The sequence below is a fragment of the Apus apus genome, chromosome 1 (assembly GCF_020740795.1).
Source record: "Apus apus isolate bApuApu2 chromosome 1, bApuApu2.pri.cur, whole genome shotgun sequence".
Classification (NCBI taxonomy): Eukaryota; Metazoa; Chordata; class Aves; order Apodiformes; family Apodidae; genus Apus; species Apus apus.
This window is the reverse complement of record NC_067282.1, coordinates 19,883,805-19,910,043: the sequence shown is the minus strand read 5'-3', so window position 1 is coordinate 19,910,043 and position 26,239 is coordinate 19,883,805. Positions and strand designations below refer to the sequence as shown.

At 36.4% G+C, this 26,239-nt stretch overlaps 1 protein-coding gene across 4 annotated transcripts in view; it reads right to left on the bottom strand.

Annotated features, from left to right (window-relative positions):
• Positions 1-2,177: 2,177 nt before the first annotated feature.
• The window catches only part of TNFRSF19 (TNF receptor superfamily member 19), a 60,943-nt gene continuing 36,881 nt past the window's right edge, over positions 2,178-26,239 (bottom strand). For all 4 annotated transcript variants that reach the window (XM_051641859.1, XM_051641870.1, XM_051641890.1 and 1 more), the window contains exons 6-10: positions 11,601-11,765; positions 10,138-10,263; positions 9,243-9,345; positions 6,913-7,313; positions 2,178-4,346 (exon numbers count right to left, since the gene is read on the bottom strand). In XM_051641859.1, coding sequence (XP_051497819.1) covers positions 6,920-7,313; positions 9,243-9,345; positions 10,138-10,263; positions 11,601-11,765 — 788 coding nt within the window. In that variant the 3' untranslated portion in view covers positions 2,178-4,346; positions 6,913-6,919. The remainder of the gene's footprint in view (positions 4,347-6,912; positions 7,314-9,242; positions 9,346-10,137; positions 10,264-11,600; positions 11,766-26,239) is intronic.

Here is a 26,239-nt window from a genome sequence, read left to right as displayed (position 1 = left end):
TAGAAAACACTTCCACTAATCCCATCACTCGTTGCTGGAGTGGAAACCAGGAGGCTCACGAGCAAATCCACCCACTCTTGTTTTTATCCTATTGAAAGTGCTGCCATATCAGACGTAATCCAAATGGCTCATGAGCAACGTGAAGAGCAGGTGGGTTTTACCAACACTCAGGCCAAAACTAAATATGGATAAAATTGCACCCTGCCAGCACAAAGTGTGCATTGTGTGGCTTCCCTCTGCAATACCCAACCTCAGCTTGGCTCATGCCTGATAAAACACTACACACTCCTTCCAATGCCCTTTTTTTTTAAGAAGGGCAAAACAAAGCAGCAGTGTCTGCACTGGAATGTGCTGCAGGTAGTGATCTAAACCTCCATCACCACAGTCAGCGGATTAAGTTAATGCATGAAGGTTGTTGCTTGGAGGGACTTCACAGGAGTGGAAACCAAGGGCAATAAAGGGCAAAGCCATGTGATCTCAGACTCCTGGTAGGACAAGGAGTGTTGGACTAAGAGCTTGGTCTACCTGGTAGGAAAGGCAGGAAACACTGTTGTACTGAAAAGTGATGCAAGCAGGGAAAAGATTTTGGGGTGGCTTTTTTTCCCTTTTTCCTTGTAGGCCTCTTTTAGAAAAATAGTTGGATAAAAAATTGCAGCCTTGCTAATATTGCTTTCTAATATGATCAAACATCTATGCAAGTTTTATCATCACATCTGTAATTTGTTACAAACTGCATGCTGTTTGCTGATTAAATAGAATGACAACAATTTTTTAATGCCTGTTTTTTTTTTTTCTTGATTTATTTTTATCTTTTGGCAGAGACACACTATGGCAATCCTAGCAGTTGGGGACTTGCTGCTTTTATTGACTCACAGTGAACTACCAAACATTCCACATGCTGCATTATAGAATCAGAATGGCTAAGGCTGGAAGAGACCTCCAAGATTATCGGGTTCTGGCCTCCCTGCCATGAGCAGGGACACCTCCCACTAACCAGGCTGCATGAAACCTCATCCAACCTGGCCTTGAACACCTCCAGGGAGGGGGCTTCCACAACCTCCCTAGGCAACCTATTCCTGTGCCTTGCACTGCAGCCTTGAAAGCACTGAAGTGAAGAAGGGTGATTGGGTGGGCTGGGGATGTGGACTGATGCCATTTTTTACAGCTTCAGCAGAAAACAAGTAGGAAACTACTCAGGAGGGCAACACAGGCACAGTCATATAAGATCTTGCTATTCTGGGAAGCTGTTCCCTGGGTAACCTCTGAATGAATTACTTAAAGACTGGAGAAATAACAACAATACACAGACAAGAGGCTGTGTGAAATATGATGGGGAAAAAAAAAAAAGCTACAGTGACAGAGCAGCTTTCAATTCCTCTCAAATTTTCTCATTAAAAAAATTAACCCTATGAATTCTCCCCCACAAACTACGTGGCTTTATATTACCTACCATCCTTATCTGGATTCAGTCTCCAGTCACTACTTCTTGTGTCTTTACCATAAGAAGTCATGTAATCATATGCAATTATCAAATTACTCTTTCTTGTCAGTCAAACCATGACATTCCTTTCTTAATAATTTAAATTGTACATCATCTTATCTAACATTTCCTGAATCTTTTCAACATATGAACCTTCTGGACAATGTTTGAAAAACTGCCTAAATCATGGCTATTTGGTCTTCTCTATTGGTATCCTCTGATTTCCTCTTTCTTCAATCAAGCCAGCCTTGGCTGCTGCAGGGCAACACAAGTGCAGGCTCTGTGGGTGCTGGTCAGGGGCCATGATTAGGGCATCCTTTTCTGTTTCAGAACTACAGCTACTCATTATTTGCATACCCATCTTGTCTGAAACAGTCTACTGTGTGGAGTACTTGGTTTTATTTTCAAAGACATGATACAGACAGCAATCTGTGGTGCTTACCAGCATTTTCTTTACTTTCTTGAGAGGCAAAAATTTTATTTTAAGGACCCATGTTAACCTACTACTTCTTGAAGGTCCTCCAGCTTCAAGAATGATGCTACTGTTAAACAGCAAGCATCTCAAGACAAAGATGTACCAAATCACACCATAATTTTAATACAATTAAACCATAATGAAATTCTAAAAATAGTAAACGAATCAATCACTAACTTTGTACAGAATGCTATGATTAACTTGACATCAACAAACCAAGACCAGCTCACGTGACATTTTATTCACAAGTAGAAAAAGTATTACAAAATTATTTATACAAGATATAATTTACATTCTCTAAAGGAGTATTTAAAACAGCCCTGTAAGTCCCTAGATGTGATATGTGGGCAGTCTAAACTCAGTGGCAGTGTATGTTTTCTGTAGGCATGTACAACATTGCTTGCCACAAGCAATATAAAACAGACCAATTTGGTTAAATTAAGGCAAAAAGTATATACATAATATACACACATATTTAAAAAGCAATCCCTTCATTTTTTCCTCCCAATTTACTCTCAAGCTATTTGTGACTCATTTAAAGGAGTATTTTTCTCTAGGGTTGCCAGACAAAAACATTTATACAAAGTGTAAATTCCAATGGGAAATCATACTTCCTGTGGCAAATGCTGGCAAAACTTTTGAACATAGCATTTTAAAGAACTGTTATTAGTGAAAAGCTAATTCTCTATATGTTCTAAAAATACCTTGCCATATACTGAAATGCACATTGGATTTTTTCTATTTACAAAGTATACACAAGAAGCACACATCTCTTCATTTACATGTAAAGAAAAAGAACACGTCACGTCTTAAAAACTACTCTTATTTGACTACAATTAGCTTGAAAACTGTTATTCATGATTTTTGCACACACGAATAATCTCACTGGTTTTAGAGGAAGCTCTCTTGGATGCCTACACTGGCTTATTGTGCAGGTTCAACCTTCTACTGGGTGCTCCCAAGCAAAAGTCTTTTTCCATTATGGAATATGAATACTGTCCCAACATTGCCATTGCCACACAAACCATGTGTGGAAAGATGAGTAATATTTGTTGCAAATTTACATTTGTTTTGCTGATTGCTTCCCTTCTGTCAAGGCACATTGTGTACTGTAAAGAATAATTGCTGGAGCTCATCACTGACAGGTCTGAGCCTGCTGAATGTAATGAATCAGTAGAGGTTACTGGGATTACTCACAGAAGTGAAAACTATTTTAAGGTTAAAAACAGCTGCAGAACAAATGTCATTGTGGGATGTAGTGCAACGAACTACAAAAAAATCTTAAAGAACAGCAGCAAGGGCAGAGTTACTAGGCATGCACTCAGCTTCGAGGATTTGATTCAGAGGTTTGGGTTTTTTTTTTTAATACGTCATGAATACTTTTTTTACTGCTACAGTAAGAAGGACAGAGTGACATGAAGAGAAGAAGAGGCCTGCTAAATTAATTCATTAGGTCACCATGAAGCTTGACCCTTGAAAAGGCATTGCTAAAAAATATTTGCAACAGTATCATTGTATGAATACTTTCACAGCACACCTGCTCTAGTTGGACATTTTGGTGTGACAGATGATTACATTTATTTCAACATCCAAAATGGACATGCTGTAACAGCAAGTGCTGTAATCCAATACTGAGACTACCAATTAAACACAACACCCCTATCTATACATTTGACTTGCATTAAACTAAACCTAATTTAAAGCTAATCTCCTGCTAGATTTAACAAAACAATGCCCCCTCCCATAAATGGAATAGTTGGATGGAGGGGATTTCAACCACATATATTGTAACATGCAAATTCTTTAACTCCCCAAACTAGCTTATTGGCTATAAAGTAATATATAATAAAAGCTTCAGTTTATCAATAGATGATCCTTGCATAAATAGAAATGTTTACTTTTTAAGTCCTTCAACAGCAGAAAATGGATTTAAAATTAGAACCAGCCAAAAAAAATCCTAATGCATGCAAACATCTGCAAGCAGATTAACTGGCAACATCTTGTCCCACGCTTTCTGACATCTGTAGCCATATTTAAGATGTCTGCCTAACCACACTGAAGTATTTGTATTTCTTGGTGTATTTACATATACTTTTAAGCTCACTCCATTAGACTTCCTGAGAATCTGAGGAAACAGAAGGTTCTTTTTCTCAGAGATGCAGAAGGTCATAAATCCACTTTCAGGGTTCTCCTAGGATGCTCCTTGAAGTTTCACTTTGCAGCTGTTATGGCTCAGATGCAACTTCTCAGAAGGTGTGAAATGATGCCATTTTTTTTCCAGCTGATTTTGAAACCATGCAACATTGAAGAGCAGGCTAAGTTTGATGAGAATTAGCAGAGGAACATCAGAAAAGCATTCAAATTTAGTGCTGAGAGAAATAGCTTGGTTTCCTAAAAGACAGCAATAGAGCAGTGGTTACACAAACTTGCAAAAAAACCTGTATATACTTCTATACTTGACAAAACACTAAAAAATACAGCTATACTTACTGTGTGCTATAAAAATTCACCTAAACCTGAAGACTGAGCTTGTAGTAAAACATCCATTAAAAAACCTTACATTTATGTCTGCATAAATAAAAATATTCTAGCTTCTATGATTCTGATTTCAGCATATTATATTCATCATATAAAATACAATAATGAAGCATGGCCCCATGCAAGCCTGTAGTGCATCCACATGCACTGAAAAGGCCACCCTTCCCTCAAAATATTTCAAAAAGACAAGAAAGATGAATGGCAAATGGAAGAAAGTGGAGCAGGCTGCAGTTAAATAATTTTCTTGGAGTTGTAAAGCTGGTCAGAATTAAGCCTGAAAATACATCTCAGGTAAGTCTAGTCCTGGTCCTGTGCCTCAAGTGCTACTTAAATTTCTCCATCAAAGATGCATATGTACTGATGATGCAGTGTAGAGTCTGAATATAGAGAAATTGTCTAAAATGAATCAGTACAGTCTATTGAACTAAAACAATATGAAGAAAAAGCTAACCCATCCAAACCATCCTGCTTATTCAGAAGGATACACAAATCTCAGTAGTAGTACATGATGGTACAAAACCATCAGAGTACAGGATTTTGAAATGTCAGAAAAGATGTCTACATAGAGATATGAATCAGTAAGAAAATATGCTGAAATTTAAGTTAATTCTTATAGTGATATTTGGAAGTTCTGTGGTTCCTTTCATCTCTAAAAACTCTAAATAATATTAATCACATACCTCTCAAGTTGATACATGGTTTAGTGGGGAAAAAAACCCACAAACTTTTGATTTTTAAAAATCTTGTTAATATGGAAATATATTCCCTTAAAACATCAAGAATGCATTGAAGTTCTATTGATAAGCACTGAAAAACTGGGAACAGGCAGTGTCAAGATCTGCAGCCATAGCCATGTGATTGTCCCTTCATATTTATGCCTAGAGAATATGACTAACACCTAAGGATATTTGGCATATACCAAAATGACAGTGGCTACCTGACATATGGGTGGTTAGTGCCAGACATTGTTACAGACAGAACTATCTACTGTAAATAATATATTGAGAACAATTCCTGGGCTGCATCAAAAGAAGTGTGGCCAGCAGGCCCTGTGCACTGCAGGGGGGGCTGGACTAGATGACTTTCAAAGGTGCCTTCCAACCCCACACATTCTGTGATTATTCTATGACCTAGATAAGGTTGATATTTTCAGTGACAGCAGTAGATTTTCAGGGTGATTAACAAGTTCCACTGAAGTCAATCACAAAAAACTTAACTTAGTGGTTTGTTTACCTTCCTTTCCTCCTCTTGAAAACATCACCTAAAGAATTAAGGCCTGATTTACAGTGAATTAACTATTGCACACACACACTTTCAGAATATGCCTTTTTTTTTTTTCTTAAATACTAATTACTTTCTACTTCTTGTTTAAGAACAATATGAAAGTGGCATGCAAACCAAATGGAAGAGGATCAAAGGAAGGCAGTTTTATTTCTGGAGATGACCCAAAATTTTCATAATTACAGATAGCATAATTTTCTTAAATACATTAATGTTAGTGGCAACAGCTTCTGTTCCTGCCTCTGTGTACAGGCACAGGAGACTATTTCAGCTTTCCAGCCACAGCCTGCAAAACCCTTGAGTAACAACACCAGAGCACATGCCATACTTTGGGATCCTTCACAGCTACTAGTTGCTCCAAGTTACTTTCAATAGGAGAAAACGCCATTTCAGTAATACAGAGCGTGGCTAATATTTAAAAAGATATAATGATGAAGCAGTAGCAGGGTGACTTATTGTGTTGGTTATATTTTTATGCAGTAAAGATTTTTTTTAATCACCTTTTCCCATTTTGACCTCAGACCTGCATTTTGTCTGAGAATGAGAACACTGAGCTTTTATAGATTGTATTTTATGGACTAATTTATGGAGTGTTTTCTCTGATCACATGGGAATATGAATGGCGTTAAAAAGTGTTGGAGATTCTCTCGCCTGCTTCTGTTACTGCTGTATTACCTTCATAGAGAAGGCTTGGTAAATATTTTTGGATGAACACTTGCATATATTTTATACTTTGTTTACAATAAGCAAAGGCAAGTTCTCAGTTCTTCCCTCATAAACAAGGACTAACCTCACATAATAGTTTGGTCACAAGGCTATCACACTGATTTTTTTCCCCCTGAAATTTAATGAAAAAACCCCACCCTGATAAAAGCTGACTGGTGTGCACATTTACCCCTGTATTCTGTTTCACATTATCTCAGCATTAAAGTTTGAGTAAATACACTTTACAACTCCAGCCAGTAATTTAAAAGTGTGAAATGGTTGGATCTCTTGTAGAGTTTTAATTTATTTCTGCAATAGCTAAGTGTAACCTTTGGAGAAATATAACCCTGTAACTTTTTTACAATTCTATTTTTATCTAGCTCTATGTGCCTTGAGTACTCATTCTCACTCCTTTGTAGTTATGTTTTTTTACCTCTTTATCAGTCTGTAGAGTCATTTGCTGTTCCATTACGCACTGTCTTTGGCTGGGTTTCAGCTGCTGCTGAGTTCTGAAGTGATGAAACTTCTATGCATGTTCTATGCTTGGAGATTTCAAATGACTTTGCAAAGTTTCCCTCAAGAGACTTAGCTGAAATAAGTATTTCATTTAGATCCTGGTTATTATCCGACTCAATATTGGCTGCATTTTCAGTCTCAGGACTGCAGGATTTTTCGGATCCTCCAGCCAGTTCTGAGTATGATTCACAGAAAGAAATGCTGTCACAACAAGCTGAGTTTTGCATAAGAGGCCAAGCATCTGAAATGTCTCCACAGGCAGAGTGTGAAAGAGAACCAAGGAAAGCAGGAATCATTTCTCCAACAGAATCAGAAGCCCTGCAAAATAATTTTTAAAAAGAGTTTCAAAAGCATTCCAGAAAATATTACCAGTGTTGCAATTACTGTCATTAATAATTACAGGTATTTCATGAAAGTTTGACAGGGTTATATCAAGTTAACACCCCAGAAGCACCATGCACAAACAATTCTTTTGAAAAGGAATACAGTTTGTTTCTTATCTGGAAATGAAGAAAGCTCTGGAGCACACTTCTAAAGGCCAAGAGGATGCCTAGTGCCCTTCAGACTGTGAATTCAGGGTTTTAAAAAACACGAAATGCAGTTGGGGTTATTTAAGTCGAAAAAATAGAAATATGATAAAATAGGATAAAAAGATACTGTAGAACTGTTCAGATACAAAGACTTGCAAAGAGGAAGGAATTTATTTGTTCTCAGTGAGGGGGTGGGTGGGGGTATTTAAAACAAGATATAACAAGCTTTAATTGCAGCAAGACATGCTTGGGAAGACGGGTATCTCCAACACTAGTTTTAAAAATTAACAAAACAGGCCAGACAAATACCTAATGGAACCAAAAGATGTAGTGGGTTCAGACTGGGAAAAGGAGATAGACAACAGGACTACTTGAGACTCCTATCTGTGTGATTTCACACCGAACATACATTTACTCTTTTATGTGGAAAGGATAGACTACTAATGTAGGGCGATGATTTTTAATTCTCACAAGGATTATTTTTATTTTACATAGAAGGGAAGAAAGTGGAAGTAGAAACTCATTATTTTCTACCTCAGATATGTTTAAAGTGCACAATGATACTGACATGTCTGAGTGACCTATATATGCCTGTCTCTGTCAAAAGCCCAGTAAGGTTTTTTACTACAGTATACCAAAATAAGTATTCAGAAAACAGAAAAGATTTACCAATACATTTCATTTCCAAAAACTGTCTACAGATTTATAAAGCCACAAAGGCTATATTAAGCCTGATACACAGTAATAAAGAAAATTGCCTAGAACAGATTTTAAGTAGCCTTACTAATTTCCAAAGCATGATGCTTTAATAGCTTTGATATACACACAAAGCACTTTTATAGATGAGGCTAAAAGTCAGGACATTGCACCACAATTGAAGGAAATATATTATTTTGGCAAAGGAAATGGAAGCAAACTCAATTTCTACTGGAAGGAACCACAGGAGCTTTGATGTCCACATAGCATGGACATGACATTTATTTTTAAAGTCTTAACCAAACGATCCCGCACAAAGTACATAACTCTCAATTTGTCAGCCTTGGTGGTATAAAAGGATGACTTAAGCTTGCTGGTATTTAAAGCAGTTATTATAGAAAAAGTAGGTATTTTGTATCTTGCACTTAGGTCACTAAGTCACCTTGCATAAACAACACCTAGCAAGAAGCTGCCTCTATATTTTTTGCTACATTTGGCCATAATAACAAAACAGCTAGAGACCAGTTTAAACCTTATATGGAAAACAATTCTAGCTAAAGAAATAAATACATCCTGTGTTAAAATCTTTAACCAGGAAGCTCGGAATGACACCATAAATTTTGTATATTTAGCTCATGGCACTGCTGTAGAAGTAACCGCACTACTGTGGTATTTATATCCAGCTGATCAGGAGAAACTAAAGGTTACACTCTGGTAGAAATTAAGAAATACTAGATATTTCAAATCTCACAGTCATTAAGTGCTTCTAAAAAAAAGCAGAAGAGGGGTTCACTAAAGCCTCTGAAGTACCGCAGAGTAAGACTATCTGCTCATGAGAGAGATAAGCTACTTCTTCATCAGAGAAACTGATATCTCATGTCAACATTTATTAAGTAATAGTTAAAATTGATTTTTCACCATTAACCCATTTTTGCACAAAACAGGAGTATATGGCTGCAGTTCATCAAAATCCCTCATTCGACTTCAAACAGTTCCTGTAAACATTTTTTAAAAAGGTTACCTTTCATTAAGTGTAGTCTGTGAGTGGAAAGCACAACTGTGACTGCTATGCTCCATGCTACAGGTTTCATCACAGCACAGTGATGGAATCAAGTGAACTGGTCCTAAGGAATGAAAATTGATTTGATAATGTTAAGTGTTAAAGCTCTGTAAAAACTTAGTCTCTGTATTCTTTCAAACATCAGTATTAGTTTGCCTGTTACATTATAATATATAGAAAGGTAAGGGTTGGAAGGGACCTCTGGAGGTATGGATTAAGGAAAGAGATTTTTGTATTGCAAAAATAATTCATTATTTTAAAGCAGAACTACTTATAAAAGCCAAGCCTGTCCTTCAGGAGTAACGGAGATGCCAGTCATGAATATCGACTGTTTATCTCCCTTTACTTTTCAATTAGGTATATGTGAGAGGAAGTACCACATTCTCAGTTAACATATTAGGATGGTATTTAAGCCTGTGCTCTTGTATTAAATTATGTATTTATTAACATCATAAATGCATCTGTTCAGTTACTACTTCCCAAAATCTCAACAAATAAATTGATCAGATTTTTAATGTCCTTCAGAGTTCACATCATGTTCTTAGATACTGTCTGGTAAATCCTTCACACCAATTAAAGTCTTAAAGCTAGATGCAGTGCTATTTTTATCAGAAAGAAATGAGATAGACTATCTCATAGACTAAAGCTATTTTTTGAGTGAAGGTCATTAGAAAGAAAACATTTAAAAAATCATAATCAAATAGCTACTTAGTAATTCTACTGTGCTTATTGAGAAATTAGCCCTGGACGCAGGGTAGCTTGACAATGTTAGCTCTGTAGTTGAAGTTTAATGTCACAGCTGATGTGTTAGATAAATGTTCATCATGCCATAACGTCACAAGTAGACCTAACATACCACATGTCCGGGTTGTGCTTCTCTGGCACTGGCAACAAGTTCTGTGGTCATATTCACTTAGCCGTGGTCTATCAAAACATGACAATTCAGAGCCATTGTAGTGAATGTCTTGTGATCTCAAAGACCCTTTGGACAAAATTAATAAATATATATATTAGCAAATTATACTCTATTTCCTGTTCAGAGCCCCCTGTCTTCATAGAATACTTAAATGCCATCCTGTACAATATTTCCATACATTTTCCAACTGAACGATCCACAATGATCATGTGGTTTCATATAATGAAAGCCACAGACTGTGCAACAAGCCCTCGAACAGATGGTTCAACTACAGACTCTTTTAGGAAGACATCTGCTCTTATTTTGCTGATGATTTGAGAGAATATCCTATTCACTCTTACGTTTCCTCAGTGTTTTATGATTCTCAGCAATTCCCATCTGAAATTTTCCACATTCAGCTTTCAGCCACTGAAGTTATCTTAAAGAGCTTTACATTAACAGCAGAATTCCTTTAATCTGTGTAATTGTAGGCCAAGGCAAACGAGGTATTAAATTTCACTGACTGAAGTTTGAATTCACTATGTCTGAATTTCTTAAGATTTTGACTGTAAAGCATCTGCTAGGATAGGAAAAATTCTTACGATGCCTCTCTTACTCCTTTTATTTCTGTGTGTGCTGTAAGCAGTAATAACATATTCTCTTCCTAGTTCTAATTCTTGTTGATAGCCAGTGTTCATTAGATGCTATAAACATATTTAAATAAAAGTTTTAAAAATTATTAATAGGAACTAGAGTGCTTTTTATTTTCCTCTTAATTTAAATTAAGGGGCAGATTTTATTATTATTATTATTATTATTATTATTATTATTATTATTATTATTATTATTATTATTATTATTATTATTATTATTAACAATCTGTGAATTACATTGATGAGCTGTTATGGATTTTATTTTATATTTACAAATCTAACTGGTTTAGGCATTTAATTCATCTTGAATATGCCCATAAATCCAAAATTGTTAACGACGTATCTGCTGTCTACACTGCCCACAGTCATCTTGACAAACTAAGTTGTTTCACAATGGCAAGGGATGCACAAATCCTCCAAGATGGTATTTCCACTTCAGCACTGCAACTCTGATTACATCCCAAACGGACCCACATGTTTGGATCCCAAATGGTCCACGTGTATCTGTATACCCTCTAAGAGTATGGCACAGAACTAATACAACTGGCTTATTTCTGGACATCTGCACAGCATTTCCCCTGTAGAAGAACATCCACACTGAGCTGGCACACGTGTATGGATATTAGTCTTGGGCTTCTGCTAACTTGTTCATCTCAGTGCTAAACTTGCTTGAATGCTGCAGAAATGTCATTTACTTACCTACAACGAGATCTGACAAACTCATATGGGTGCATGAATATTGAAAAGAAACAGTAATAACTGGAAACTTACAGGTTGGTTTCTTCTCCATAAACTGCCTCTTACAGTAGATGACACAAAGAATAAGAAGAGCCAAGAGCACTGTTGCCAGGGCACTGCATATGACAGCTGCTAGAGCCGTGTCTCGAGGACTGGAGGCAGTTGAGGGGATCTTCACAAGGTTTACTCTGGTGGTACCTGAAATGAAATGAAGTAAGGATGAAGGCAAACTGTAAACATTTCACAGGAATATACGATCACACAAATGAAAGTCTGGGAAGCAGATGAGGTTTGTTGCACAGAAAAAAAAAATAAATAAAAAAAAGGATGCTCCATTTGCTAAGGTATAACCATTAGTTGTACATATAAACAGATATGATTCATCAGCAACCACACTATGATAAAAGCCTTAAAAATATATTGTAAAATGAGTGGAGATGCACGAAAATGCATTCTGACTGTCCACAAGAACGGAATCAGATCTTCACCATGAAAACAAAGACCTCTTAGTTTTTAACGTCAGGTGATACTAATATGGAGACCATTTCCTGGTGTACAGTTGAGAAAGCTTTCCACTAGAGGGAGTCACAAATACATGAACTTCCCTTAACGAGGAAACTTTCTGAGAACTGAGACACCCACAGAAGTTCAGATGCTGTGAAAGGTACCATTTTGCTCAGTTGCATTTGTCATGACACCATGGCCATTTCTGGGATCAAACCTAGGACTTCGACTGTGCTTTTTCATTTAATTAATTAATTAATTCATGTTTAATGATACTTTTAAATATAGAGAACACCCCTAGCCAAAGTTCAGTAATTTACTTTATATCAGTAGTAGTAAAGAGTTAAACAATGTTTCTAGCTTTGACAAATATTGTTTTTTTTTATTGTGGAAAATGAAAAAGTTTAACTACATCTATTGAAACTATCTTCAATTATGAATGGCTTTAAAAAATTGATTCATAGAATAATTTAGGTTGGAAAAGACTCTTAAGATCATCAAGTCAAACTGTTAACCTAATGCTACCAACTCCATCACTAAACCTTGTCCCTAAGCACCATATCTTCATGTCTTTTAAATACCTCCATGGTTTCACCACCTCCCTGGGCAGCCTGTTCCAGTGCCTGACAACCCTTTCAGGGAAGAAATTTTTCCTAATATCCAATCTAAACCTCCCTTGGCACAACTTGAGTCCATTTCCTCTTGTTTTGTCTCTTGTTACCTGGCAGAAGAGACCAACCCCCACCTCACTACTACCTCAGGTAGTTGTGGAGAGAGCTAAGGTCTCCCCTCAGCCTCCTTTTCTCCAGGTTATACAGCTCCAGTTCCCTCAGTCACTCCTCATGAGACCTGTCCTCTAGACCCTTCACCAGCTTTGTTCTTCTTCTCTGGACACTCTTTATTTTTGTTATACAATTCTTTTTTAACAACTTATGAATTATAAAAGCTCATCTGTTTCAATCTACTTTGAAGTTCACATCAATTCAACAGTATTTTATGAGAAAAGGAACAAAACATTGAGTATGTCTCTGACAGCAAATTTTTTACAAAACCACAAACCATATTTTGTTAACTTATAAAAATAAGTCAAACGTGCCTATTTCCCCCTGAAAATCTTTGGCTAAAACCTAAAGACTACAAATGGTCTGTGCAGTCATAAGTTTAAATTGAGAGATAAACGTCTTCAGATCATATTAAAATCACTAATCAAATTGTACATACATACAATCTTCTAATATCCTAACTGAAACATAATAAAAGCTTAGTGCAATCAAAGGAATTGTATTATTCAGGACACTTTTCTCAAAGAATGATGGAATTTCCTCTACACACATCAAACATGGGCAGCAAAGTGTTTACAACACCATATTGCTTTGTTACAATGGGCAGATTGCCAAAAAGCTAGGTATTTGAACACCAACTTTATTACATCCAATGCTGTCTTCAGACCTCTTACACCAAAGAAAATATTAACTTCTGGGAAACAAAGAATCCATAATAATAAATGAGTTATTTATGGATTATAGTATCATGCAGTTGCTGGCTAATAGAGAGATACAAAAAAGTGGAGAGGTCAGATCACAGCTTTAATTCAGAGAGAGAACGTTTAGTTGATAATTTCCTGATTTCATTGTGAAGAAAAACAAGTGCTAGTGCATTTACATCTGCTTGAATATTTCTATTTACCTTTCATTTGTACTATGTTCCACTGTCACATCAAAAGTGTGGAGAGTAAATTTATAGCAGATTTTTTTTATATCCTTTAACTTGGTGGCAAATTTGACAGAGTGGAGCTAGTGGAGAGTGTCCAGCAAAGGATCACAAAAAAGACTGAGGAATGGGAGTGTCTCTCCTATGATGACAGGCTGAGAGAACTGGGACTGCTCAGCCTGGAGAAGGCTCAAGAGCACATCTCAGAAGTGCATGTAAAACTTTGAAGGGAAGGTGCAAAGATGACAGAGCCAGGCTCCCTTCCGTGGACTGGAGCAAATGGGCACAAACTGAAACACAGAAGGTTCTCTCTGAACATCAGGAAACACTTCTTTTAACTGTAAGGGCGACCCAGCAGTGGCACAGATTGACTCAAGTTACTATGTAATCTCCCTCCTAGGAGATGCTTAAAAGCCACATGGATATGGTCCTGAGCAACCAGCTCTAGGTGACTCTGCTTGAACAGCAGGGTTGAACCAGATTATTTCCATAGGTCCCTTCCTACCTCAACAATTCTGTGATTCTGAATTATTAAGATACAACAGATTACAAAACTTGTCAATAAAGTGGCTAATGTCTCCTACATGAACTGGAAATACATTTTTTAACCGTCTTTGCACTAGAATGTTATCATTTTCATTATCAAAGCAGATGGCCCATCTATTAGTTGCTCCAGATAACAGAATAAAATTCCAACTCAGGGTCTTGAGTACTTTGGCTCTAAAAGTAATTATTACTCGTCTTTCTCTTTATGTTCTTCTATAATTCCTATTACTTATAAAGCTAAGTTCTATGACCTGTTTTCCAGATCTTCATTGTTATTTAAAAGAAAAAGCAACCAGTGTTGTAATCTTTTTGTCACATCTTCAGTGCTCTTGGCAGCACCATTGCAGTCTTCCACAGAGAAACTTTTCACTCAGTTTCTAGGATACTTGCAGCTGTAGTTTTAACAGTTTTAACAGGCTGCAGAAATTTCTGCATGGTATGTAAAGTTCCAGGACACAATTCTGTGAGAAGCTGTAAAATTAAATATAAAAAAGACCTCTATACAGCAATGTGTGCTGGCTTTGGTGTGAAAACAAGAACCGTGCTTTGATTTCAGGTCTTCAGTTTTAGTGAACAGATTGATCTAGTCTTCAGAAGGCTAAATAGAGCCTGGAAGAGTATTTAAAAATAAGGCAATTAAAAAAAATAATCAGAATATCTTAAAATGTATGTACATATATCGATACCTGTATCAACGTACCTACTAAAAGTACTAAACAGTTCTTAGAAATCAAGCCTTCATTAGTAGAAAAAAGAATAGTTAATTTTGAAAGCAAAACTAGAACAATTAGAGGTGGAGCTACTAGAGCTTTGTCTGTCTTCATTTGCTCACAAAATGTACCTATTTGCAAGTATGATTACATATTACATTTTCTGGGAAATTATAAACTACATATATTTCTTTAGCACTCATTAGCCACATCCAAACTGGAAATACAGCCCTTTTATTTTAAGCTGGGATGGCAAAAAATTAAATTTGTTCAAGTCATCTAGTTATTTATGATTTATTTCATTCGGTTGCTTGTTTTGTGTTTCTTTTTGTTTTTTTCTTTTACTTGAGAAAGCAATTTTCTATTCCTGAGAATGCCTACCACTCATCTTCACCTTCAAAGAACTTTTTGGAATAGCTACTGTGAGCAGTCCATTGTAGTGTAGCTCTAATTATAATGATAGTGATCTTCCCTGCATCTTCCCAACACTTCAGAAGTGGATTGCTATTGTACAAGTGGCCCGTTGGGCACTGCTGAACTCTGCTTTCAGTGTTACTCAGATATGTATGCATTTTCATAAACCCTTTCTTTTCAGGCTCACAGCCTTAGTGCTCCCGTTTCAGTGTTTGAACTTTAACCTTGTACTTGCATCTATTGTATGATTACATGATTAAATTTAAATATGTAATTTAAAGCTTCGTGAATTTGACGTTATATATTAGGCAAGGAGGGAGGAGGTGCACAATGTTTTTGGATTTTGGAAAGCACGTATATATTATGTATCATAAAAATAAAAAGAGATGTATTTTATTTAAGAAATAGATTTTCTTAGTTCCAACATATTCTGGAAGTGTGCTCCTGCTAAAGAAGAACTACCCCAGATACCAACCTGCCTCCTGCATAATTTTGAGTAGTTCTTCCCTTAATTAACCAACAGCACCTCGCAATGTCAGTATAGGCAAAGGTGTGGTTCTCAAAAGCAAGTAAAGTTTCTGTTAATCCAATATGGATAAATAGCAGTCACTCAGCTAATACGGAACATATGAATCCCAGCTGTAACACTGTAACTTCTGCCAATAAACAGAACAGTTGAGTTTTCAGCTTATTATACTGAACAACCAGAACAGGACAAAATGTAAGAAAACTTCCTTTATCACTTATTTCATGTTTATTTTCTCAGAACCATGATTAGTTACAGTCACTACTGGAATCAGAATGCCTAAAGGAAAGCTTTCTGTGGTAGATTAACAACGTGAAAACAGAACTTGCAACATTTTATGTTTGTCCCATGGACATAATAAATAATATAATAACTAAAGTTGAGGAGGATAAAATGTGGATTATGTTTGGGTTTCTTTCTTACCATGTAAACTCAATGCTAACACAAAGAGGGTTTACTCTATAAAACAAAGCTAATCTAAACTCCACTTAGCAATAACTTGGTAACTAGGTAGAGAGAACCATCTTTTACATTCAGGATTGAAAATAAAACACAAAAATAAATTAAAATTATGAAATTCCCACAATATCAGTATTTCTGGTAAAGAGCAGGGAAAGGAGCATTTGCCTATTATAAAAAGTGTTTGTCCACTGCCTTTATGTTGATCGGTCCAAGTCAGTGGCATCAACCTTAATTTGACAAGAATTAAGGGCTCAGACATACCCTCAAGTTACGGTAATTTAACAAGTTACTGCCTGCCAGCTGAACTCAGTGGCTATCTGTGTGTGCTTGATCCATGGAAAATACAAAGTAATGGGTCTTATCTTAAAAATCCTTCATTCTGAAAAAGATGTTTATGTTCATTTAAAAGTACAAAGGTAACACCTTTGCCTAGACCCTAACAAGAAAAAGAACGTATTATGTATAAACATTATATGTGCATATATAATTCAGATACTATATCTATTCTATATGTGTGTGTATATATATAATACATGAGTAATAGATACTACTGAGCATTAACATCAAGGGAAAGTAAGTTGTCCTGAGTACATTTCAGAGTCTTTACAAAGCAGCAGATTGCCTTTCAAGTAGGAGGTAAGAAACTTTATTAAATATTATTGTTTGAGACTGTGGCAAACTCAGAGAGAGAGAGAGACTCCCAACATCTGCAAAAGGACAGCCATTGCGTGCATGGCCAACACCCAAAAGTTGATCGTGTCAAACCACATTTTTCAAATGCACTCCAAGTGCTGACTTTAAAGCCTTTGGTTTCCAAATTAGTGCCCTACAAGTAACTTTTTTTCTTTTTTTTTTTTTTTTTTCCTTTGCTTTGCTTTATTTTGGTGGTTTCATTATTTTTTTAAATAAATTTACCAAAAAGCCCTAAGGGAGAAAAGGACTATTCAAGTATTTATCCATTGTTCAAAAATCCTAAGAAATGTGCTTATAAATTAAAATATTTGGAATTTAGTTAATTCATTTCCAAGATAATTTATCTTATGCTGCATATTTTCAGAAACTCCAACTGCTGTCAACCTTTTATGTTTAAAATGGAAGAACAATTACACTGTGTATGGGAATTTAAAATACATATGAGCTCCACAGTATTGGATACACATGACTATGTAAGGTGTAGTCAACCTCTGCAAGATGCTTTTCTTTTAGTAATGAAGAGATATCAATTCTTGGGACTGCCAGAGTCAGCTACATTGAACTGATATATAGACACAAAAGCAACATTGTTTCATACACAAAACTTTTACCTTGAGAACTGCCTATTGATTTAAAAATACTGCTACATGACGATAAACCCTCAGATCACTGGAATAATCAAATAATCCAAAAAACTCCTGAAAGTAAGCAAAAAGTCAGAGAAAGTGGGATAAAATGTCTGTCACTGCTGAATTTTTCTTCCCCCGACAACACAACTGGTATCAGTGTGAAAAGACAGTATGTCTGTCCTCCATAAATCAGAAACACTGGGCATGATCTGGTGGCACAAAGCCTATATTGCTGTAAGTAGACCTGTGGTGTTGCCAGCAATTACCTTTCTGAATTCTGCTTCTAGAAGCTCACTCTGCACATCTGACAGTTGAGGCTGTCCAATCTTTTTTTGCAGAAAATGTACTTTCTTTCTCAGGTTTTTTAACATGTTAAATCAGTATCACAAAGTTTGTGTCAGAAGATATGAGATTGCTAGGTACAGCAAGAAACCTTTTCCTCCACTTCTAACATGTACTTTTAACCCAGTTCTTTTCCAGACATGTTCTGAGAATAAGAACACAGCATTTTAGGTTATTCTCTTGTTCAAATCCAACTACAGAATGCAGCCATCCCACCCAGGCTATGATTTTCAACAGAAGATGAAAGTAGAAAGTACTTGCTTCATATTCTGTATATTCAGTCCCATTTAATCTTTCTGACTACTCAGTTACAGAATAAAAACAACCTGGTCTGGTATTTGAGTCAACTATGTCTGTTTATAACAGTTACTGCTTGTGTAAATGTTATCACTCTCAGTTCCAAAATGCTTATATGAGGCATTGCCCACATAAGCAGAAGAAGAGTTTGTATTGCCTAAATGCACACAATTTTTGTGAGGGCAACTACTGCCATTTCCGCTTTTCTAAAAGGAGAAGAGAAACACCATTAAACCTTCAGAATCTAATGATATATTCACTAGTTTAATGACAATAGCATGCATGTAAATATAAGAATAAGCATGTCTGAAAGTTGTTTGTGTAGCCATTGGAGAGTAATTCACTTTTGTTACTGAAAAGTATACTTGAACATGGACAAACCCACGCATACTGGCTGCAGACCTGTTCTAAAAGGTTCAAACAAGACCTTATAGCTACTGTGTGATGAGCTTGTAGATTGGTGCATGGATTGGTTTTTAGTATGAATTGAAACATGACAGTGTGGAAAACTCCACCCTGTAACAGGGTACGAGCAGGTAGGCAGGACCAAGGGCTGCTAGGGTAGCTATGACACTTCATACCCTCACCTGGGCAGAAAACACACGTGCCCTTCCAGCTATGCACAGCTGGTACAGTATTTCAAGTGCAATTGTCAAGTACACCCACAGTCACTGAAATGAATACAGCACTACAGATATATGTTTATATAAATCCCAGTAAAGCAAGCAGTGAATTGTAAATCCATCATAAAGTAATTCTTGTGTCCCTCTGATTCAGTGAGAAGTAAATCCTAAAACTTCACTTTCTACTCCAATGATTTTTCGTCGTTGTCCTGGTTCAGCTATGGTAAAAGCCAGGGAGCAGAGCAAAAGCTTGCATGATGACTGCAAGCCTGTATCCTAAATCTGTCAATACAAACATTGGTAAACATCACTAACAGCCTATGCAGTAAATTTTCAAGAGCTGTGTTCTTTTCTTGCTTTAAAAATGTTTTGTGAAGGTAACAACCGTACTCAGCTACCACACTTCTTTCTGAAGACTAGGATAGTTGCTTTGCCATCAGAATCACAGGGCATATGGCATATTGTGATAAATTTCAGTCACAAAGTTTCTATAGCTTTAGACAATCAAGACTGTACATTCAAATAAAAAAATACATACATGAGTGATACAAGACCTATATTTGAACACCAAATTATTTGCAGGATCATTTGCTTATTTTGCTTAAAAAGGAAATTCTTGAATTGGCCAAATAACGTATCTACTCCAGAGAGCTAGATATTCCAACAGCAATACAAAAATAAATAACATTTTAGTACCTTTCCCTTGTTGTTTCCTGGGCTATAATCAATCTACAAAATAACTGGCTAAGGAATATGAATATACTAACATTTTTTGTTACTGAATGTGGAAAAGCATAAATGCCAATGAAATTCTTCCAGCTACTAGAAATTCCATGCAGAAAGAGCCTAACTCCAGGATGTGACTAATAAATTATCAGTACTAAAAAGAGACCTGCAAAGATGTGTGTGTGTGTGCATACATGTACATTTGATGCTGGAATAATCTATTACATTAAACGTTAAAAAGTTTGTTTCTGAACTAAGAAATAAAATACAAAAGTCACACAACTTTTAGATAAGCTTTTGAATAATCTATACATAATTGCAAATATAAGATTGATGCCACTATATTTTTGGTATCCATTTTCAAGAGTGACAAACAGCTTGATCTTTTAGCACAGGTCTTCAGTATGTAAAAGTTAAGCCCTAAAATCTGTAATGTTTAAATCCAAGGTCTCTGTCTGGGAAACTACAGGCCTGTATTAGATCACACACTTCCTATACAATGCAAATAAAATGTTAAACATAGACTACAAACTGAAACAGCTGTCACACCAAGTAACAGGATGCTAAGTCACCATGCTCAGCCTATAGATGTAGAAACCTGAAGGACACTAAACTGTCTTCTTCCCATAACTTATTAAGAGTGGCACAGAGGGGGTTTCATCTTCTCTTAAAACTCTCCTGATAAAAGAAATGCATGATTTTATTTTAAAATTAAATCGAGGGGGGGGAAATAATTAGTATGACTTGTAACACCTTTCTCATGCAACTTGTGAAAGAACAGGTAACAATGGGATTTCTGCCTTCTGTAAAACCTTAAGCGCCCTTTACCAAGAAGCATGAGATGGAACTTCAATTTTTGTCTCTGCCACCTCCATGGAGATTTTTTTAGCCACTGGACTACACACTCAGCTGGGTAAAAGCCTATTTCTCCTCTCCAGATGAATTTGTTGAGTTGTAAAGCTTCAGCAGAAGCAGTAAGGACCCCTCTTCACATATTCAACAGTCACACAAAATAGATTTGTGGATTGCAACAAAATTAAAGAAACCATACTCAGACTTGCCCATCACTTCGTTTTTTCCTGTTTATAATTATGTTAAAATATCACTAATTCAGGTTAAATTCTTCAGGCAATGCAACTGTTTCTCAGTGGGGGGTGTTTTTTGGGAGAGTGGTGGTGGTTGTTTTTTTGTTATTTTAAAAACATAACTTCCAGCCATTTCCTCGTTTCCCCATCCAGGGGAAAATATGTCTGTACTGTGGAAAACACAGTGTTTATGTAATTAAGACTGTTTCATAATACACAAAACTGGGCTGAATTATGATTCTGAATTAAGGTGGAAGTTAAGAGTTGCATAACCAACCCTACCAGTATTTTACCACTTTTGAATGTTCAACTTTGTAACGTCAGCATGTTTTAATAACTTTTTTGGGATAAGCAATCTGAAATAATGGGATTAAATTTTCATAATTTTATAACATATAGCCTTAACACCTTTAGAAGCTGGACATTTATTGCCAGCTTATTGTAAAACTGCAAATATCAAAGTAAATGTCATGATTTATTGCAAAGAAAGTTACCTACTGTGCAACAGTGGGCACGTACATGAAAACTATAGTATAGATGAAAAAGCTGTAGCTTTGAAGTCAGAAATAATAATAGCTTATAAAAAGCAGTTTTTAATTCACCACTTAAAGCTGTGGGGATAAAGTCAAGTCACCTAGAACAAAAGACTGCTGTGTACAAGATCCTTGCTTTGTTAAATTACCTCATCTGAAACATAACATCTCCCCTCTTCAACTGAAGTCAACAGGAATTAGTCACAGAATACAAAAGACATTCTGAAATATTATCTTTGAAAAGCTAATCACTACTGGTGAGATTCATCTGACCAGAGCAAACATCTGCTTCTGAGAGAGCCACCTGAACTTTCTCTACACAGCCCTGGGGCGGGGGAGAAGAAGTACGGGGGGCAGGGAGGAGAAAGGCTCTTTTAGGTTGCAATTAATCTGATTTGTTTTAAGCGTCTCTCTTGAACATTTCTCCCTACCAAATACAGAGTGAGCCATCAGCTTATAGCTGTGGCCATTACAGGCATCCACAGTTAAGAAGGAGGAATCCTAGTCTGGGTTTATCAGGCAAGGATGCAGGGTTTTGGATGCCTTAAACTATTCTGACTTTCTTTGTTTCAGTTCATTAAGTGTGTAACAGATACCATACATTGCACATCACTTCATTGTAAAGGTAAAGTTAGTAACAACTGTGAAATTTGTAACAACTGCTTAACAGTGGTAGAACCACAGAAAGGCCCAGTGGTAATCAGTAACTCACATTCTGCATGGAACATAAAATAGCATGTAGCAAATAAGCAAAAAAAAAAAAAAAAAAAAAAAAAAAAAAAAAGACAGAGAATCACAGATTTTGATTATCCTGTGCTTTAAATGGACAAAGTCCTGGCGGGGAGTAACACATGCAACAATGTAAATAAAACCTGTACCAGAGTGACTATATACAAGGAATCTCATTATGGTTGAAGGCCACACATTCTAACTTTGGCAAGTTTTCTTAGATTGAGGGATTTGGTATGTAAGAAAAAAATTCATCAAAGCATAAGAGAAATGTTTTAATTATTTTCTTAAATTTACATTTTCAATTATTTAGCAGGAGAGAAAAAAATCTAAACTCTAGAAACTTGATTTTCCTCATTAAAATTTATTTAAAAGGTAAGAAGAAGATCAGGTTTTAAGAAGAGAGATGCATTCATTCAATGTTGAACTTGCAGTTTTCATCTAACCATATACTGGCATCTAAATTAAACTAATTTCAGAAGTCTGAAGGTCTAAAGACAAAGTCAGAGCTAGTCTCCTTAGGCTCTCTTTCTAAAACAGAGCCAGAAATAGAAATCTTCAGAGAAGTAATTAACCTGAAATGGCTTGAAAGACTGCTTAGTGTTAGTCATTGAAGCTTACTTTATCTGGCTTGCCTGAATTCTTGAAGAACCTAATTCTCTCCACTGTTTATCAGTGGGAATTTGGGCTGTCAACCTCAGTATTCAGCATTAACTTTTACATGCCTAAATCAGGGTGCATTAATTCCATCTTTAATTTCCACATGCACATATGGTAACTATAAATTACACTCTGTAGTATGCACATAAAATTATACCACTGGACTTCACTGAAACTTTATTAAAGCTGGTGGATAAACCCCTTTATTTAAGAAAGCTGTAACAAAGAGATAATCTTTTTAAGAAACAGTCATAGCAGATACCTCAAAGGCATATGTCACTGCCCAAAATAACATGGGATCACTGTAGGAGCATTGTAAAAGGAAAGGCTGGCAGTACACTCCTTTAGCACAGGTGAACCAGTAACAGTGACAATGTGTGAGGTCTATCACTAACAAATTAAAAGTGAGCAAAGTAGAGGACAACTGGAAGGATGCAAGTGATGAGTAGGAACATTAAGTCTTTTTTTCTGTTAAGCTGTTTCTAGCTCATCAGGTGTTAACTTATTATGAATCATTACTGCTAAGGTCCTTAGTGCAGAACTCCTGTTTTAAGGCTATCACATCTTATCCAATTTCAAATACACCCCTGTCTTCCACGTAATTCCAGTCCTCTGGAGTAACTATCAACCAAACGGCCAAGTTAAATAAGAATTTTGTAAACCCACTCCACGCAAGGAGTAGAAAATGGCTTATAGTCATTGCAAGATTGGGCTAAAGGGCTAGCCACGTTAGTAAGTACACATAAGAAAAAAATTACAGGAAATAGTATTTATTCAGTACAGGTCAACAATTAGCCCCTTCTCTGTAACTTAGGAATTTCAAGTTCACTTTAATCTAGTGTAATTGAGCTAACCAGCTCTTACATTAAAAAGTAATGATTAAGTTAAATTTCTTGCAGACATTCTGTACCTAAAACAAACATGAAGTATGCCTCTGGCAAAGAAGGATACTAATTATAGGATTGACTCATAAGATGAAAGGTTGCACAAGTTACTACTAGAAACAAAAGTATGGGTAAACTGCTTTGAAAAAACATATTGAAATTCTCATACTCTGCATTTAAGATGAGATTTTCATTTTCTAACTGTACTTAAGTGTCAAAAAAGAAAAAATATGCTTGCAAACTTCTTGTTCATATTTTAGATGAAGTAATGAGAAGTGAATACAGCAATTACAAACTTCATCATTCTACACAGATGAATTTTTTAGCCTAATAAAGAAGTGAGGTGGCTACAGCAAATTTTTTACTAAGTAATAACCACACAAAACTAAGTATTCTGGTCACTCTCAGCCTTCTCTTGTTACATAAAACATGCTCTTAAAATGGATACTTAACGATTCATTGCATGAATGAATCCCTATCTTCACTTGTAATGCAACAAAGCATTCTCTGGTTTAAAAGGAATGATAAAAGCAAGACATCACCAGTGCTCCACACATCTGCAGGAAGGCAAATGAAAGCTCAGAAGTTGTTCTGTATTTCAAACTGAAGCTTCACTGGGATTAGCAGATAGGGTTGTCAGCTGTGAGTCAGAATAAAGATACAGTCTGCCCTGTACATTATGGTGTATGGATTCAGTGTAACCTTTTGAAGGCCGATGGGCACCACTTACCTAAACTCCTGTTAACAGTTGCATGAGCTTGTGATGTGAACTCATGAAATAAATTAAATTTGATTCAATTTAAGATCCCATGGTGACATTTCCATTTCCATTTCTCCAAGATTATAAACAAATAGTATAGAAAAGTGACATTTCCATCCCTCACTTTTTCTGTCATTTCCACCTGTGCGATGGAAGCCATTTACACTACATCTGCTCACTCTGAAAATCATTTAACATTAGTATTGGTAACAGCTTTCCAAGCAGGTACTGCTAAAACTAATCTTCTAGATTCTATATTTGAGTAGATTATTTTTTAGTTTCAAAATTCTAGTATTCAAATTTTGCTTTTCTACCTCCAATCATAATAAATGAGTACTTTCAAGAGGTTCAGAAATTATCTTTTTTTCACATTACTTTCCTTTCTGTAAACCTTCTGCTGTTGATGAACATATTAAGAATTTATGCTAGAACCTTCTTATTGTGTGCACTAACATAGCTCCCTGTTCACTCCTAGATCACTTGTTTTCATGAAATCAGAGAATTTCTTGTCTGAGGATCTCCGTTACTCTGTCAGCATGGATAAAAACTAGTTATTAGGGTTAAAAGGATTTAAAAGGGATAATAAATTACAACAGTATTGTATATAACCTCCCTCGGTCAGCAGGTTGAGGGAGGTTCTCCTTCCCCTTTACTCTGCCCTGGTGAGTCCTCACCTAGAGTACAGTGTGCAGTTCTGGGCTCTCCAGTTCAAGAGGGACAAGGAAGTACTGAAGAGAGTCCAGCACAGGGCCACTAAGGTGATTTAGGGAGTGGAGCATCTGCCTATGAGGAAAGGCTGAGAGAGATGGGACTCTCTAGCTTAGAGAAAAGGAGGCTGACGGGGCATCTCATCAATGTTTATAAATATCTAAAGGGCAGGTGTCAGGAGGATGGGGCCAGACCTTCTCAGTGGTGTCCAGTGACAGAAAAAGGGGTAATGGTCACAAACTGGTATGCAGGAGATTTAACCTGAATATGAGAAAGTACTTCTTTACTATGAGGGTGACAGAGCACTGGAACAAGCTGTCAAGGGAGGTTGTGGAGTCTCCATTCCTGGAGACATTCCAAACCGCCTGGACGTGTTTCTGTGTGACCTGCTCTACAGGATCCTGCTCTAGCAGGGGGTGGGACTGGGTGATCTCCAGAGGTCCCTTCCAACCCCTACCATTCTGTCATTCTGTGATATACTGTGTTCACTTAGGAAACCAAACTGAAGAAGACATAATTCTAATCTGATCACGTATCTTAAGACATCTAAGTAACACTTGAATTTATAATTCTCAAATTAATTTCAGCAGCCAAAAATGATAATTGTCACACCTATGGGCTACTGATACAATTCAGCATGCTTGAAACATGTAATAGTTAAAAACAATTAAAGACTAATTCTCTCTTCTCAGAAACCTGGCCTTCAGTGGCCAGGAAGAAAAAAGGAGTTTCCTCCCAAAGAAGGCAAAACTTCTGGGAAGAAAAATGCTTTTACAGATCCAGAGACTAGTATGATGCAGGCATTAAAGAAATGAACCACATGCTCAATGATAACTACCAAACACTCTGACAGGTGTTCAGACAAGAAGCCAATTCAGCTCAATTGTGATAAATATAGAATTTAAATGATAGAGATGTAGAATGATAGGAAGCATTTGACTGTCAGGAAAAAAAGCACTTCCTATCAATAGCCTCTTACTGCCTCAGGAATGCCTGTGGAGGTCAGTCAACACAAGGGTGGGACACAAGCCCACCAGTTCTGGAAGAAGAAGCTTTATGGCAGCATACAACCTGTGTTCATCACAAGTTTGCACAAAGTAACAGCAGGACATCACTAGAAAGGGTTGTTTT